Below are 14,875 nucleotides of genomic sequence, written 5' to 3' on the forward strand. Positions count from 1 at the left end.
AAAAGGTTAAACTTTCAGTCATATTTCATTGTAATGTTTTGTTGTGTCTAGTTTAATTTAGTTTTAAAATATTAACATTTTAAATCTTAAATCTTACTTTCATTTTTAGTTTAATTTTACTGTCCTGTACTTATAAAATATTTTATTTTTGAGATTTTCTTTTGTTAGAACCTCAATTCTATCTTAAAGAAGTATTTTTTTGATCTGGGAATTTCCTTAATTAATTAATTAATTAAACGGTTTATGCCCACAAATCCAACTTCACAAACTTTTTTGTTTGGGAATTTCCTTGCTTCTTGCGTCTCTCCCTGGGATGTACCATGTGTAATGAATTGGGGTGAGGGGTCTCAGCCTTGCTGTGGGTTGGGTCCTTGCCATGGGATCTACCATGTTCCGTGAGTTGGGTGAGATCTCAGCCCCGCCCTGGAGTGAGGGTCTCTTTCAGTCTTTCCTGGGGGCTCCCAGTGTCCCCAGATTGCACAGTGGGGCTAACTGGGGGCAGGTTTCATGGTCAGCTTTGTGTTCCCTGGAGCTTGATCCCTCAGTGCATTTCCAGAAGTGGGGCCACAGCTGGATGAGTCACCCCACCACCCCCTACCACACAGCACACCTCCCCCTACCACATACTCCCCCCCACAATGAACCATCATTCTCCTGCCTTCTCTTATTACCCCTCCCCGCCCCCCTGATCAGACCCACTGGCCCATCTACCCTGGTATCCCACTCCCTCCCTGCCTCTCAGATCAGACCCATGGGTCCATCTACCCTGTTATCCCGCCCCCTCCCTGCCCCTCGGATCAGACCCATGGGCCCATCTACCCTGGTATCCTGCTCACCCCGCCAAATGGGCCCCCCCTCCAAGGAGTTCGCAGACAGCCATACAGAGCCAACATCTTTATTGAGTCCGCTGGGGGAGCGCCTGGACAGTGTGCACCCCCCCCAGACAATCGTTCCCTTCATGTGCCTCCCCCCAGACACAGTTGTTCCCTCCCCCCCATCCCTGGAGGGATAGTGCCTGGCGGGGGGAGGTGGCTCCTTCCCCCACCCACTGAATCCCCAGGGGTCGTGGCATCACACAGGGCAGTCAGTAGCGGCAGCAGCCCTGACCCCGAGCCTCACTCCACCCCCAGGGACCCGGCACGATCCAGGGGTCCCTGCCCCCATCTCCCTGGGATCCCAGTGCAGCTGGGGGGAGGGGGAGGCTGACCCCCAGTCTCGCTCCATCCCCAGGGACCCCATCTCCCAGAGACCCCCAATTTCATTCCATCCCCAATGCCCCTCATCCCCAGGGATCCCGGAGCAGTTGAGGGGGCTGACCCTCAGCCTCGCTCCCTCCCCCCTCGCTGCCGGTGCTGTCAGGGGGGCCCCACCTCCTGGCCGCCCTCCCCTGCCCAGCCGGGCCGGCCCTCGGCCCCGCCGGCCCAGGCGCCCTGGCAGCAGGCCTCGCGGGCGTGCTTGCGCTTGGCGTGCCGCCGGAGGGTATTGCGCTCGGTGAAGCGCAGGCGGCAGAGCGGGCACTGGTAGGGCTTCTCGCCCGTGTGCACCCGCTGGTGCCGCAGCAGCTCGCCCGACTCCCGGAAGCCCTTCTGGCAGACGGCGCAGCGGAAGGGGCGCTCGCCGGTGTGGATGTTCCGGTGCCGCTGCAGGTGGGAGGCCCGCTTGAAGGCCTTGCCGCAGGCCCGGCACAGGTGCGGCTTGTGCTCCGAGTGGCTGATGCGATGCCGCTCCAGGTCCGAGAGGTACAGGAAGGCCCGCCGGCACACGGGGCAGCAGTGCGCCCGCCGGGGGGCCGGGGCCGGCCCCGCCTCCAAGTCCCGCCGGGACACCGTGTAGGGCACGCCCTGGGCATCGATCAGCAGCAGGTTGTCCTCCAGTGAGCCCTCGGGGGGCGACGGGGAGACGCCCGCTCCCGCCGCTTCCGGTGGGAGGAGCCAGCCGGGGCCGGCCAGCCGGCTGCGGTAGGGGCCCCGTGGTTTCGGGGGCGGGGTTTGCGGGGGGTCCCCACCCCGGGGCCACCCCGTCAGGGCCGAGTGCAGCTTGGGACCCCACGTTGCCCTCGGGCCTGGCTTGGGGGGCTCCGGCTGGGCCCGCGACACCCCCCGGGCCCTCTGGCCGCCTGCCCCGGGCTGCAGCCTCACCCCACTTGGGCATGGGCTGGGCGTAGCGGGCGCTGGCTGGCCAGATCCCCGTCACCTCCAGGTCCTGCCAGGCCTGGCTGCCCGGATGGCCCTCGCCACCCTCTGCCGTCTTCGAGGGCGGGCTGCCCCGCTGTGCGGCGTCCCACTCCCTCCGCTGGGCTGGCTCCATCCGGCGGCTGTGTCGGCACTCTGGTCGCCTACCCGGCCATCGCTGCGGGGCAAGGGGACAGGGTGAGAGCCAGAGACGCCCCAGCGGGTCCCATCCACTCTGGAGCCAGAGCGGGATCGTCCTGTCATCTACTCCCCACCCGATAGACACTGTCAGTGATGGAGACTCCACCAGTGGTTAATTACTCTGACCGTTAAAAAGGGATGTCTCGTTTCCGGGCGGAATTTGTCTAGCTTTAGCTTCCAGCCATTGGATGGTGTTAGACCTTCCTGTGCTGGACTGAAGAGACGGTTATTATATATTTGTTCCCCAGGGAGGTCCTGATAGCCGGGGAACAAGTCACCCCTGAACCTTCTCTCTGTGAAGCTAACGAGATCGAGCTCCTGGAGTCTCTCCCTCTCAGATGGGTTTTCTCACCCTTCAACCATTCTCCTAGCTCTTCTCTGACCCCTCCCCGATTGATCACCGTCCTTCCTGAATGGTGGGCACCAGAACAGGACACAGGATCCCAGGGGTAAAATAACCTCGCTGCGCTTACTCGAGATTCCCCCATTTTCCATGATCGTATTAGGTCTTTTGGTCACAGAGTGGCAACGGGAGCTCCTGTTCTGCTGATTATCCCCCCTCCACCCCCAAATCTTTGTCAGAGTTGCTGCTCCGCAGAGTCGCTGCTCCCCAGGAGAGGGTCCCCCAGCCCATACGCATGGCCGACATCTCTATTCCTAGCTGGATACATTGGCATTTAGCCATATTAAAAGTAGGGCTGTCAAACGATTCCAAAAATTAATTGCCGTTTTAATCGCACTGTTAAACAATAATAGAATACCAACTGAAATTTATTATAAGTATCTGTGGGTGTTTTTCTACTTTTTCAAATATGGTTCATTTGGTATCGTTCTAGTTTCTTAATCAAAATGTTGTGCAGTACCAAGTCAAATAACTTGCAGAATTCTAAATATATTACATTGGTATTATTACCTTTAGCAACCACTCCCCTTGCAAAGCTGGAGATAGAACCCAGGAGTCCTGGCTCCCAGCCCCCCTGCTGTAACCAGTAGAACCTACCCCACTCCCCTCCCAGAGCAGAGGAGAGAACCCAGGAGTCCTGAGTCCCACTCCCAGCAGCTTCCTGCTCCTGTCCCCCAATCCACCTTCCTTCTCCTCCTTCTAATCCCTCCTTCACCCCTCCAGACCCCTCCAATTCCCCCTTCTCCCTTCTCCCTAACAGTGCCCCCTACACCTGCACTCCCCAGCTCTCTCCGTTCCCTGGACTGCTCCCTCTGGGTGCCCGTCCCTCCAGGGCACAGCTATGCCCCTTGTCCCTAGCCAGTGCCCACTGCCTGTGCCTAGGAAGGTGATCAGGAATGTGCAGCACCTTGCACCTCCCGACATGCCACGCCACCCTGCCAGGGGCCAGGAGAGGTGCCTCTCCCTTGGCAGCAGGGCTGGACACAGGCAGCTTCTGAGACAGCTATATCAGGCGGAGGGAGAGCAGCAGGTGTAGGGCATCAGAGCCAGGGCCCTGCCCGCCTGACAGACGGGGAGGGGGCGGAGATGGAATGGGCATGGGTGTGTCTGTCTGTGCGTCCCATTGTCTGTCGGTGTGTCCTGTGTGTCCTCTGTCTACGTCTGCCTGTGCATCCCTGTGTCTGTCTGTGCATCCCTGTGTATATCGGTGTGTCCTGTGTGTCCTCTGTCTACGTCTGCCTGTGCATCCCTGTGTCTGTCTGTGCGTCCCTGTGTCTGTCTGTGCGTCCCTGTGCCTGTCTGTCTCTGTGTCCTCTGTCTGTGTGTCCCTGTGTCTGCCTGTGCATCCCTGTGTCTGTCTGCGTGTCCCTGTGTCTGCCTGTGCGTCCCTGTGCCTGTCTGTCTCTGTGTCCTCTGTCTGTGTGTCCCTGTGTCTGCCTGTGCATCCCTGTGTTTGTCTGTGTGTCCCTGTGTCTGTCTGTGCATCCCTGTGTATATCGGTGTGTCCTGTGTGTCCTCTGTCTACGTCTGCCTGTGCATCCCTGTGTCTGTCTGCATGTCCCTGTGTCTGTCTGCGTGTCCCTGTGTCTGTCTGTGTGTCCCTGTGTCTGCCTGTGCGTCCCTATGTCTGTCTGCACGTCCCTGTGTCTGTCTGTGTGTCCCTGTGTCTGTCTGTGCATCCCTGTGTATATCGGTGTGTCCTGTGTGTCCTCTGTCTACGTCTGCCTGTGCATCCCTGTGTCTGTCTGCGTGTCCCTGTGTCTGTCTGCGTGTCCCTGTGTCTGCCTGTGCGTCCCTGTGTCTGTCTGTGTTTCCCTGTGTCTGTCTGTGCATCCCTGTGTCTGTCTGTGTGTCCCTGTGTCTGCCTGTGCGTCCCTATGTCTGTCTGCACGTCCCTGTGTCTGTCTGTGTGTCCCTGTGTCTGTCTGTGCATCCCTGTGTATATCGGTGTGTCCTGTGTGTCCTCTGTCTACGTCTGCCTGTGCATCCCTGTGTCTGTCTGTGTGTCCCTGTGTCTGTCTGCGTGTCCCTGTGTCTGCCTGTGCGTCCCTGTGTCTGCCTGTGCGTCCCTGTGTCTGTCTGTGTGTCCCTGTGTCTGTCTGTGCATCCCTGTGTCTGTCTGTGCGTCCCTGTGTATATCGGTGTGTCCTGTGTGTCCTCTGTCTACTTCTGCCTGTGCATCCCTGTGTCTGTCTGCATGTCCCTGTGTCTGTCTGTGCATCTTGGTGTCTGTCTGCCTCTGTGTCCTCTGTCTGTGCATCTGTGTCTGACTGTCTGTGTGTCCCCATGTCTGTCTGCGTATTCCTGTGTCTGTCTGTGTCATCCCTGTGTCCGTCTGTGTGTGCCTGTGTCTCCCTGTCTGTGCGTCCTTGTGTCTGTCCGTCTGCGCGTCCCTGTGTCCATCTGTGCGCCCCTGTGTCCGTCTGTCTGTGTGTCCCTCTGTCTGTCTGTGCGTCCCTGTGTCTCTCTGTCAGTGCGTCCTTGTGTCTATCGGTCTGTGTGTTCTGTGTCCGCATGTACATCCCTGTGTCTGTCAGTGCATCCCAGTGTCTGTCTGTGTGTCCCGGTGTCTGTCGGTGCATCCTGTGTCTGTTTGTCTGTGTGTCCCTGTGTTCATCTGTCTGTGCATCCCAGTGTCTGTCTGTGTGTCTGTGTCTATCTGTAGAACCCTGTCATGTCTGTCTGTCTGTGTGCCCTGCGTCTGTCTCTGTGTGCGCCCCTGTGTCCGTCTGTCCCGGTGTCTGTCCCCCTTCCGTCCTCAGGCACAGCCCAGACCCCCTCCCCAGGCTGCCCCAGACCCTCCCCCTGACATTCGTCTCCCCCCGGGCAGGCCGCTGCGGTGCCGGCCGGCGGTGTGGGGCGCTCGGAGCCCGTTAGCCCGTGCGGCTCGCCATGCCGGAGCCGGAGCCGGCTGCTGCCCTGGGCGCTGGCGGCGGCGCGGGGCGGGCGAGTCGGTACCTGCTTCTCGCTCTCATCCCGCAGCTGGGCGCAAGGGGCGGGCGCGCTGCGCTCTGCGGCCGGCAGGGAACGGCGCTGCCAGGCCCGCTCCCGACAGCCGGCCCGGGCCGGGGCACCGGGACCCAGCAGAGCCCCCGGCCGGGAGCAGGAGCCCAGCCCCGGCTCCGGAGTCTGCTGGGTCCCAGTGCCCGGCCGGACCATGGCACCAAGGGCCCCCCGCCCCGGGCACAGAGTCACCGAGATCGGGGCCCCGTCAGGCCGGGCGCAGCCCAGACACAGAGTCACCGAGATCCGGGCCCCGTCGGGCCGGGCGCTGCACAGACACAGAGTCACCGAGATCGGGGGCCCCGTCGGGCCGGGCGCTGCCCAGACACAGAGTCACCGAGATCGGGGCCCCGTCGGGCCGGGCGCAGCCCACACACAGAGTCACCGAGATCGGGGCCAGTAAAAAGTGATGGGGCCATGGTCCCCTGCCCCCCCTGTTCTGGCGCCCCTGGCTGGGCATCCCCATGAGTTCTTCCCTGCCCCTGGTCCTGTCTGAATTCATCTTTCTTGGACATGGGGGAGCAGCCTGGTACAGCAGCCGTGAGGGCTCAGCCGGACTGAGGGGGGATATAATTGAGGTCTATAAAATCATGACTGTTTCGGATAAAGTGAATAGAGAAGTATTATTTACCCCTTCCCATAACACAAGAACTAGGGATCAGCCAATGACATTAACAGGCATCAGGTTTAAAACAAATACAGTGAAGTATTTCTTCACCCACCGCAGAGTCAACCTGTGGAACTCATTGCCAGGGGATGTTGTGGAGGCCAAACGTATAACTGGGTTCAAAAAAGACCTGGATAAATTCCTGGAGGATCGGTCCACCAATGGCTATTAGCCTGGATGGGCAGGGTTGCAATCCCATTTCTTCTCTCACTCCAGCCTTTAGGGCCGACCAAATCTTCCTGTTTAATCTTCCAGTGTTTCCCAGCTTTGTCTCACTGGTAGATTCTGTTAGCACACCGCTAGGGGCCTTTTGGGCCAAAGCCAGGTATGAAGATCTCGAGTAAGATTGGTCCCAAGAGGACTTCCTCTTGTAGCCAACTCCAGTCCGATAATTCACCTTCCAGCATGGCCTGCTGCCATCTCCCCACGCCCGAGTTCCTCACCCGTCTCCCAGTTCCCCGTCTTCTCTCATTTAACTACGATTTCCCCATGCGGCATTGTGTCAACTGCTGCCCTGAAGTCCAAGGATATCCGATCTACTGCACTTCTCTTCTCTAAAGCATCAGTTATTGTCTCAATGCAGGAAGTCTGGCGAGTCTGGCACGATCCTCCTTGGGTTTACATCCCTTCTTCCGTCTACCTCCAGGAATTTGATCATTCTTGGCTTCACATTTTGTTCTAAAGCCTTGGCTCCAACTGACATCAGACTAACAGGCCTGCAACTGACCGGGTCACTTTTTCCACCTTTCTGAAACATACCTGGGCTACAACATAGCTGAGCTCCAGTCACACGGCACTGCCCCAAACAGAACGATCAGTCACCAACCCTCGCACACGCCAATTCTTTCCGTATCATGGCGTGGAAAGTGCAGGTTTCATGCCTCTCTCGCTGGCAAGTTGCCCAATAATACGATGGATTCATGAAAAAAATAACTGAGCCTGAAACGATTTCTCAGTTGAGACAGATTGCGTAAAGAAACCCAGTCCAAAGGCACGGATACTGTCTTCCCTTCCCTAGATGCCCAGCTTTAAGCTGGTGAGTGAAGTCACCAAACTCAATCAGGCTGTTCAGGCTTAAAGTTCAGCACAAATCTATTATTGTTGTTATTTATTAGGTGTATTACGGTAGCATCTGGGAGCCCCAGCTGTGGCTCCATAGTGCTAGGTGCTGTACATTATTTATTATGTGTATTACGGTAGCGCTAGGACAATGGCCCACGAGCTGTACATGAGTTGTAATAATGAAATACCTTCATCAATCAGTTGCAACAGTGATTGAAAAAGTTGTATTAATGGTTAATTATTTGTCACTAATGTATACCTTAATTAATTGGTTACGATAGGGAACAATAAAGCTATCTTAATTGTTAATTATTAGTAACTAATCAGTTTGCTATAAGTTATAATAATGGTTAATACAGATAGAATTGATGGTAAGTAATTAGCAACTAATCAATACCTTTATTAATCAATAATAATATTGACTAATAGCAATGTATCATTTATTGTCCTTATCAGTAGCAATGTTTTGTTTATTAATTATGTTTAATATCTATATATTCATCAATGGTTTATTATTAGCAATTCATCAATTTGGTGACTAACCAATACCTTTACTGGTCGATTATAAAAATGATTAATAGCACTGTATTATCTATTGATCTTTGATTATTAGTGGCCAGCTCAGAGCGTCACTGTCTGGGACCCCTTGGCTGGTGCTGAGACACGGTCCCTCTGGGGTGGGGCGCGGGGGCTGTTTAACAGCACAAGGAAACACCCCAAGTATTTGAGAGAGGAAGTGACAGAGAATCCAGCTGAAAGCACAGGGGGTATTTAGGGAGGTTGAAGAGAATCCTCCCCTGCACACGGTCACAGTTCAGGCAGGGCACTGCTGCCTGGCACTGCCACAGAAAGCTGGGCGCCGGGAGGTGCTGGAGCGAAGTGTCTGTGCCAAGCCCTTCTCCCGGGTCTTGGGCCTATGGCGCTGCCATCTGATCCGCACCAGGCACCGGCCCTTCGGCTGCCACCTGTGCAGCAAGAGTTTCTGGCAGCTGGCGCGCCTGGAGTGGCATCAGTGGATCCGCACCGGGGAGCAGGACCACTGCCGCACGGCCTGCGGGAAGACTTTCTGCGAGCCCAGTGACCTGCTGCGCCTCCAGCAGGTGCATGGCTGCCCGCTCTGCCACAAGGCCTACACCCAGCTGTGCTGCCTGCAGAGCCACCAGCTTCCCCACTCCCAGGGGCCTGAGCCGGGCCCCTGCCTGCCCCACAGACTCCCAGGGAGACCTGAGGGACGGAATCCACGAGCCCCCAAGGGGAGGTGGCCTCTGACCCCCAGAGTGACCTCTGACCCCTAGGGGAAGGCAATCTGTGACCCCTGGTGGAGGTGGCTTCTGACCCTAGGGCAGCACGCCCCAGGTGGGGGGCTGGGACACAAGCTGGCAGCTGCTCTTGGGCACCCAGGATCCTCATTCTGGGCAGGTGGAGGGTCTGGAGCTCCCCATGGTGGCCTGGGCTCCATAAGCGGCTCTTACCACTGCCCGGCTCTGGCTTCCAGCCTGGCCAGGGGGCGGGGCCACAGAGGGGGTGGGGTTCCTGCATGTGTCCCACTTTTGCATTTTGAAAAGTTTACCCAGGTGGCCCCTGTCGGGCGGTAACACCCATTGTTTCACGTTCTTTGTGTATATAAAATCTCCCCACTGTATTTTCCACTACATGCATCTGACGAAGTGAGCTGTAGCTGTAAATTTGTTAGTCTCTAAGGTGCCACAAGTACTCCTTTTCTTTTTGCACAGAACTTAGTGGCTTGCCTGTGCACGGACGGGGACCCGCCCCTCCCCGAACACCCCAGCCCCTTGCCAGATAAACAAGATGAGAATACAATGTCTGTGCCTGTCTTCTTCATACGATGGGGGGAAGGGGGCTGTTGGCTCAGGGGGTGGGGAATGGGGATCAGGGCCTTTCCCCTCTAGGGGATGCAGGCTCCCATCCAGCCCCAGGGCAGGGACTGGCTGGCTCAGGGGGGCGGAGACTGGGGCATGGGGCCTCGCCCCTCTTTGCCCACAGTCAAGATGGCTTCTCTCTGTCTGCCCCTTCTGTGGTCCACCAGAGGGAGCCTCTTGGAATGTTTTACTTCCCTGCCCGCAGTAAAGATATTGCCTCCCCTCTGCCCCCTTTTGCCCACAGTAAAGATGGTTCATTGCCCTCCACAACGCCCCGTTGCCCACACGCAAGATGGCACCTCTCTGATTACGCCTCTCCCTGCCCACAGTCAATATGGCGCCTCTCTGACTGTGTTCCCTTCCCTGCCCACAGTCAGTATGGCTCTTCTCTGACTACACCTCTCCCTGCCCACAATCAAGATAGCGCCTCTCTGACTACAACCCTCCCTGCCCCTAGTCAAGATGGCGCCTCTCTGACTGTGTTCCTCTCCTTGCCCACAGACAAGATGGCGTCTGTCCCAGTACCCACCCCTTTGCCCATAGCCAAGATGGGGGTAGGGGGCTGGGCCTCGGCAGGAAGTGGAGATATCGGGGGGGAGCGAAGGGCCCATTGGGTCCGTCTGTGTCCAATCAGGGAGCTGGGGGCGGGCATTGGGGGAACGGGACGAGGAGGGGCACAGCCTACCCCCCCCCATCTTCCCGTGGGGCCGGCAGCCGCGACCCCCCCGCCCGGGGCGGAAGTGACGAGCCCTGGCTGCCAAAATGTCGGCGCCCAGAGGGAGCTGTAAGTACTGGGGGGCGGGGACCCCCGCGGGGGGCGCCCCCCCACCGAGGACTGGGGGAGCCCAAAGGACCAGGAGTGGGGCTGGAGGGAGGGAGGGAAACCCCCGCCTCTGGCAGGGCTGTGGGGTCTCGTGGCTCCCAGCCCCCTGCTCTAACCACTCGCCCCCACTCCCCTGCCAGAGCTGGGGAGAGAACCCAGGAGTCCTGCCCTGCCCCCTGCTCTAACCACTCGCCCCCACTCCCCTGCCAGAGCTGGGGAGAGAACCCAGGAGTCCTGCCCTGCCCCCTGCTCTAACCACTCGCCCCCACTCCCCTGCCAGAGCTGGGGAGAGAACCCAGGAGTCCTGGCTCCCAGTCCCTCTGCTCTAACCCCTCGCCCCCACTCCCCTGCCAGAGCTGGGGAGAGAACCCAGGAGTCCTGCCCTGCCCCCGGCAGTCACAGGAGGTTTCCACTGGCTGGTGGCCTGAGCGGTTATAAATAGAGCGGCAGAGCCAGGGCTTTGGAATTAATCTGCTTCCTCCGCTCAGGGCGCTGAGAACCGGGCAACAGGGATCAGGAGATTAACGAGGCCGGCGGGTGTATAACGGCCTGCGGGTAATTACCAGTCCCTTGAGCCAGGCTGTCCCCACCCTTGGGCCGGATGGGAGCCGGCGCCCCCTAGAGGGGACAAGCCCCGTGCCCCATTCCCTGCTCCCTTGAGCCAGCCAGTCCTCACTCTGGGGCTGGATCACGGCCAGCGCCCCCTAGAGGGAGTATCACTGACTCGGCTCCTGTTTGCGATTCCCAGAGGCGTCCGTGGGACCCGGCGGTGATGGAGTGCTATGGCACTGATCTGCCTGAGGGACTGGGCACCGGCTGGGCAGAGGAGCCCGGGCAGCTCCCTGGCCGGGCGCCTGGCACCATCGAGCGCATGGTGCCATGCTCGGACCCAGAGGACGGCCCCGACGGGCCAGCGCCAACCCCTCTGACAGACAATGGGGCGGGCGCCCGGGTGCCCTTCCACTGCTCCGAGTGCGACAAGAGCTTCCGGTACCGCTCGGACCTGCGGCGCCACTTTGCCCGGCACACGGAGCTCAAACCCTTCCAGTGCCCACACTGCAGCAAGAGCTTCAAGCATTCCTTCAACCTGGTCAACCACATCCGCAGCCACACTGGCGAACGCCCCTACCGCTGCACCGTCTGCCCCAAGGGCTTCCGCGACTCCACCGGCCTGCTCCACCACCAGGTGGTGCACACGGGCGAGAAACCCTACTGCTGCCACATCTGCGAGCTCCGCTTCTCCTCCCGCAGCAGTCTGGGCCGCCACCTCAAGCGCCAGCACCGTCCGTCCCCCGGAGGGGGCGCCCCCGAGCCACCCGGCACCACCCGCTGCCTGGAGCGCCTGTGCGGCCAGGGGCGGGCGGCCCCCTATGGCTGCGGGGCCTGTGGGCGTCGCTTCCGGCTGGCGCCCGAGCTGGGGAAGCACTGGCTGGCCCACACCGACATCAAGCCCTTCAAGTGCCCCGACTGCGAGCGGGACTTTAATGCCCCCTCCCTGCTGGAGCGCCACAAACTCACCCATGCCAAGGACCGGCCGCTGCTCCTGCCATGCCAAGGCTGCGCGGGCAAGGGGGTCCCGGGGCAGCAGGAGCCGCAGGGGCTGGGCTGCCCGGCCTGCAAGCCCCAGGACACCCGCCCTCTGGACAGCCTGTACCAGTGCGAGTGTGGCACCTTCTTTGCCAACGCTGGCGCCCTGGCCGCCCACCTGGCGGCCCACACGGGCGAGGCCTCCTTCGCCTGCGGCATCTGTGGCATGAGCTTTGGGGCCCTGCCGCCCCTGGAGGCCCACCAGCTGAGCCACGCCATGCTGCTGCCCCCGGAGGGCGCCCCCCAGCCGGTGGCGGCAGGGCCTGTGCCACCAACCGGCGGGGAGCTGGAGCGCCACCTGGTGCCGCGGCTGGAGCTACGGGCTTTCCCCGCCCGGCCCGGCAAGAAGCTCTACAAGTGCACGGAGTGCGAGAAGTTCTTCCGCAGCCCGCGGGACCTGGACCGGCACGTGCTGGTGCACACGGGCGAGAAACCCTACCAGTGCACCGAGTGTGGCAAGTTCTTCCGGCACGAGTGCTACCTGAAACGGCACCGGCTGCTCCACAGCGGGGAGCGCCCCTTCCAGTGCAGCGTCTGCCACAAGGGTTTCATCACCTTCAGCAACCTCTCCCGCCACCTCAAACTGCACCGCGGTATTGACTAGCCGGGTGGGACCCCTGGCAGCCCCAGCCGGCCTGCGCGTCCTGCCTCCCACCTCTGGCTCTCCCTGTTGGCTTGGCCACGGGCCGGCATGTTCTGTTCGTGTGCCCTCTTGGTGCTGGGCTCTGCACACCGGTTTGTTTTTGTAGGATCTCTGGCATGTGTCGGTTTGTTATTTAGGGTCACTCATGAGCGCTGGGCTGCACAGATCGGTCTGTTATTGCAGGGTCTCTCAGCACATGCCAGTTTGTTTTTGTAGGGTCTAATTACAAATGGCAATCTATTGCTGTAGACAGGTTTCAGAGTAGCAGCCATGATAGTCTGTATTCGCAAAAAGAAAAGGAGTACTTGTGGCACCTTAGAGACTAACCAATTTATTTGAGCATAAGCTTTCGTGAGCTACAGCTCGCTTCATTGGATGCATTCAGTGGAAAATACAGTGGGGAGATTTATATCCATAGAGAACATGAAACAATGGGTGTTACCATACACACTGTAACAAGAGTGATCACTTAAAGTGAGCTATTACCAGCGGGGGGAGGGGGGGGGAAGGGGAACCTTTTGTAGTGATAATCAAGGTGGGCCATTTCCAGCAGTTGACAAGAATGTCTGAGGAACAGTGGGGCGTGGAGGGGGGGAATAAACATGGGGAAATAGTTTACTTTGTGTAATGACCCATCCACTGCCAGTCTCTATTCAAGACTAAGTTAATTGTATCCAGTTTGCAAACATGGGGAAGTAAACTGTTTCCCCATGAAGAAAAGGAGTACTTGTGACACCTTAGAGGCTAACCAATTTATTTGAGCATAAGCTTTCGTGAGCTACAGCTCACTTCATCGGATGCATACCGTGGAAACTGCAGCAGACTTTATATACACACAGAGATCATGAAACAATACCTCCTCCCACCTTCATGGTCTCTGTGTATATAATGTCTTCTGCAGTTTCCACAGTATGCATCCGATGAAGTGAGCTGTAGCTCACGAAAGCTTATGCTCAAATAAATTGATTAGTCTCTAAGGTGACACAAGTACTCCTTTTCTTTTTGCGAATACGGACTAACACGGCTGTTACTCTGAAACCTGTTTCCCCATGTTTATTCCCCCCTTCCACCCCTCACTGTTCCTCAGAAGTTCTTGTCAACTGCTGGAAATGGCCCACCTTGATTATCACTACAAAAGGTTCCCCCCCCTCCTGCTGGTAATAGCTCATCTTAAGTGATCACTCTCATTACAGTTTTCAGAGTAGCAGCCGTGTTAGTCTGTATTCGCAAAAAGAAAAGGAGTACTTGTGGCACCTTAGAGACTAACCAATTTATTTGAGCATAAGCTTTCGTGAGCTACAGCTCACTTCATCTGATGCATACTGTGGAAAATACAGAAGATGTTTGTTTTTATACACACAAATCATGAAAAAATGGGTGTTTATCATTACAAAAGGTTTTCTATCCCCCCACCCCACTCTCCTGCTGGTAATAGCTTATGTAAAGTGATCACTCTCCTTACAATGTGTATGATAATCAAGGTGGGCCATTTCCAGCACAAATCCAGGTTTTCTCCCCCCCCAACCCCTCCCCAAACAAAACCGCTCTCCTGTTGGTAATAGCTTATCTAAAGTGATCACTCTCCTTACAATGTGTATGATAATCAAGGTGGGCCATTTCCAGCACAAATCCAGGGTTTAACAAGAATGTGGGGGGGGGGGTTAGGAAAACAAGGGTAAATAGGTTACCTTGCATAATGACTTAGCCACTCCCAGTCTCTATTCAAGCCTAAGTTAATTGTATCCAATTTGCAAATGAATTCCAATTCAGCAGTCTCTGGCTGGAGTCTGGATTTGAAGTTTTTCTGTTGTAATATCGCAACTTTCATGTCTGTAATCGCGTAACCATACAGCGTGTATGGTAACACCCATTGTTTCATGTTCTCTATGGATATAAATCTCCCCACTGTATTTTCCACTGAATGCATCCGATGAAGTGAGCTGTAGCTCAGGAAAGCTTATGCTCAAATAAATTGGTTAGTCTCTAAGGTGCCACAAGTCATTAGTTGTCCCCCGTAATTATTTGGTTTCCCAGGTCCTGTGGATCTCCCCCTTAGGCTGGGGGGGGATCCTTTAGCAGTGGGCGAGCTTTGCCCGCCCACTTCCTGGATCCCAATAAGGCCACAAGTCCTCCTTTTCTTATTGCTGTAGAGTTACTCATGAGCGCAAGCCAGTTTGTTATTGCAGGATCACTCATTAGTGCTGGGTTGTACACGCTGGTTTGTTATTTTAGGGTCTCATTGTACACGCTGGTTTGTTATTGTAGGGTCTCACTACATATGCTGGCTCGTCATTGTCCGGTCCCTCATAAGCTTGGCACTGCGCAGCTGTTAGAGGGCGCTGGGACTGTGCGGGCCAGTCTGTTATTGCGGGGTCTTTTGAAAGTGCTCAGCCAGCTGTGCGCCATAGGCTAGTTATCAGGGGGTTGGCTTCAGC

General features: G+C 57.2%; 2 protein-coding genes across 2 annotated transcripts; one reads left to right on the forward strand and one right to left on the reverse strand.

Annotated features, from left to right (window-relative positions):
• Positions 1-1,355: 1,355 nt before the first annotated feature.
• On the reverse strand, positions 1,356-2,307 carry LOC144279326 (uncharacterized). Its single transcript, XM_077840797.1, has 2 exons — positions 2,139-2,307; positions 1,356-1,915 (listed from the first exon to the last, which is right to left on the reverse strand). Exons 1-2 carry the CDS (start codon positions 2,305-2,307, stop codon positions 1,356-1,358), a joined length of 729 nt encoding a protein of 242 aa, XP_077696923.1.
• A 7,749-nt stretch (positions 2,308-10,056) lies between these two features.
• On the forward strand, positions 10,057-12,913 carry FIZ1 (FLT3 interacting zinc finger 1). Its single transcript, XM_077840442.1, has 2 exons — positions 10,057-10,171; positions 10,959-12,913. Exon 2 carries the CDS (start codon positions 10,983-10,985, stop codon positions 12,399-12,401), a length of 1,419 nt encoding a protein of 472 aa, XP_077696568.1. The 5' UTR covers positions 10,057-10,171; positions 10,959-10,982; the 3' UTR covers positions 12,402-12,913.
• The last annotated feature ends 1,962 nt before the right edge of the window (positions 12,914-14,875 follow it).

The sequence above is a fragment of the Eretmochelys imbricata genome, chromosome 23 (genome assembly GCF_965152235.1).
Source record: "Eretmochelys imbricata isolate rEreImb1 chromosome 23, rEreImb1.hap1, whole genome shotgun sequence".
Classification (NCBI taxonomy): Eukaryota; Metazoa; Chordata; order Testudines; family Cheloniidae; genus Eretmochelys; species Eretmochelys imbricata.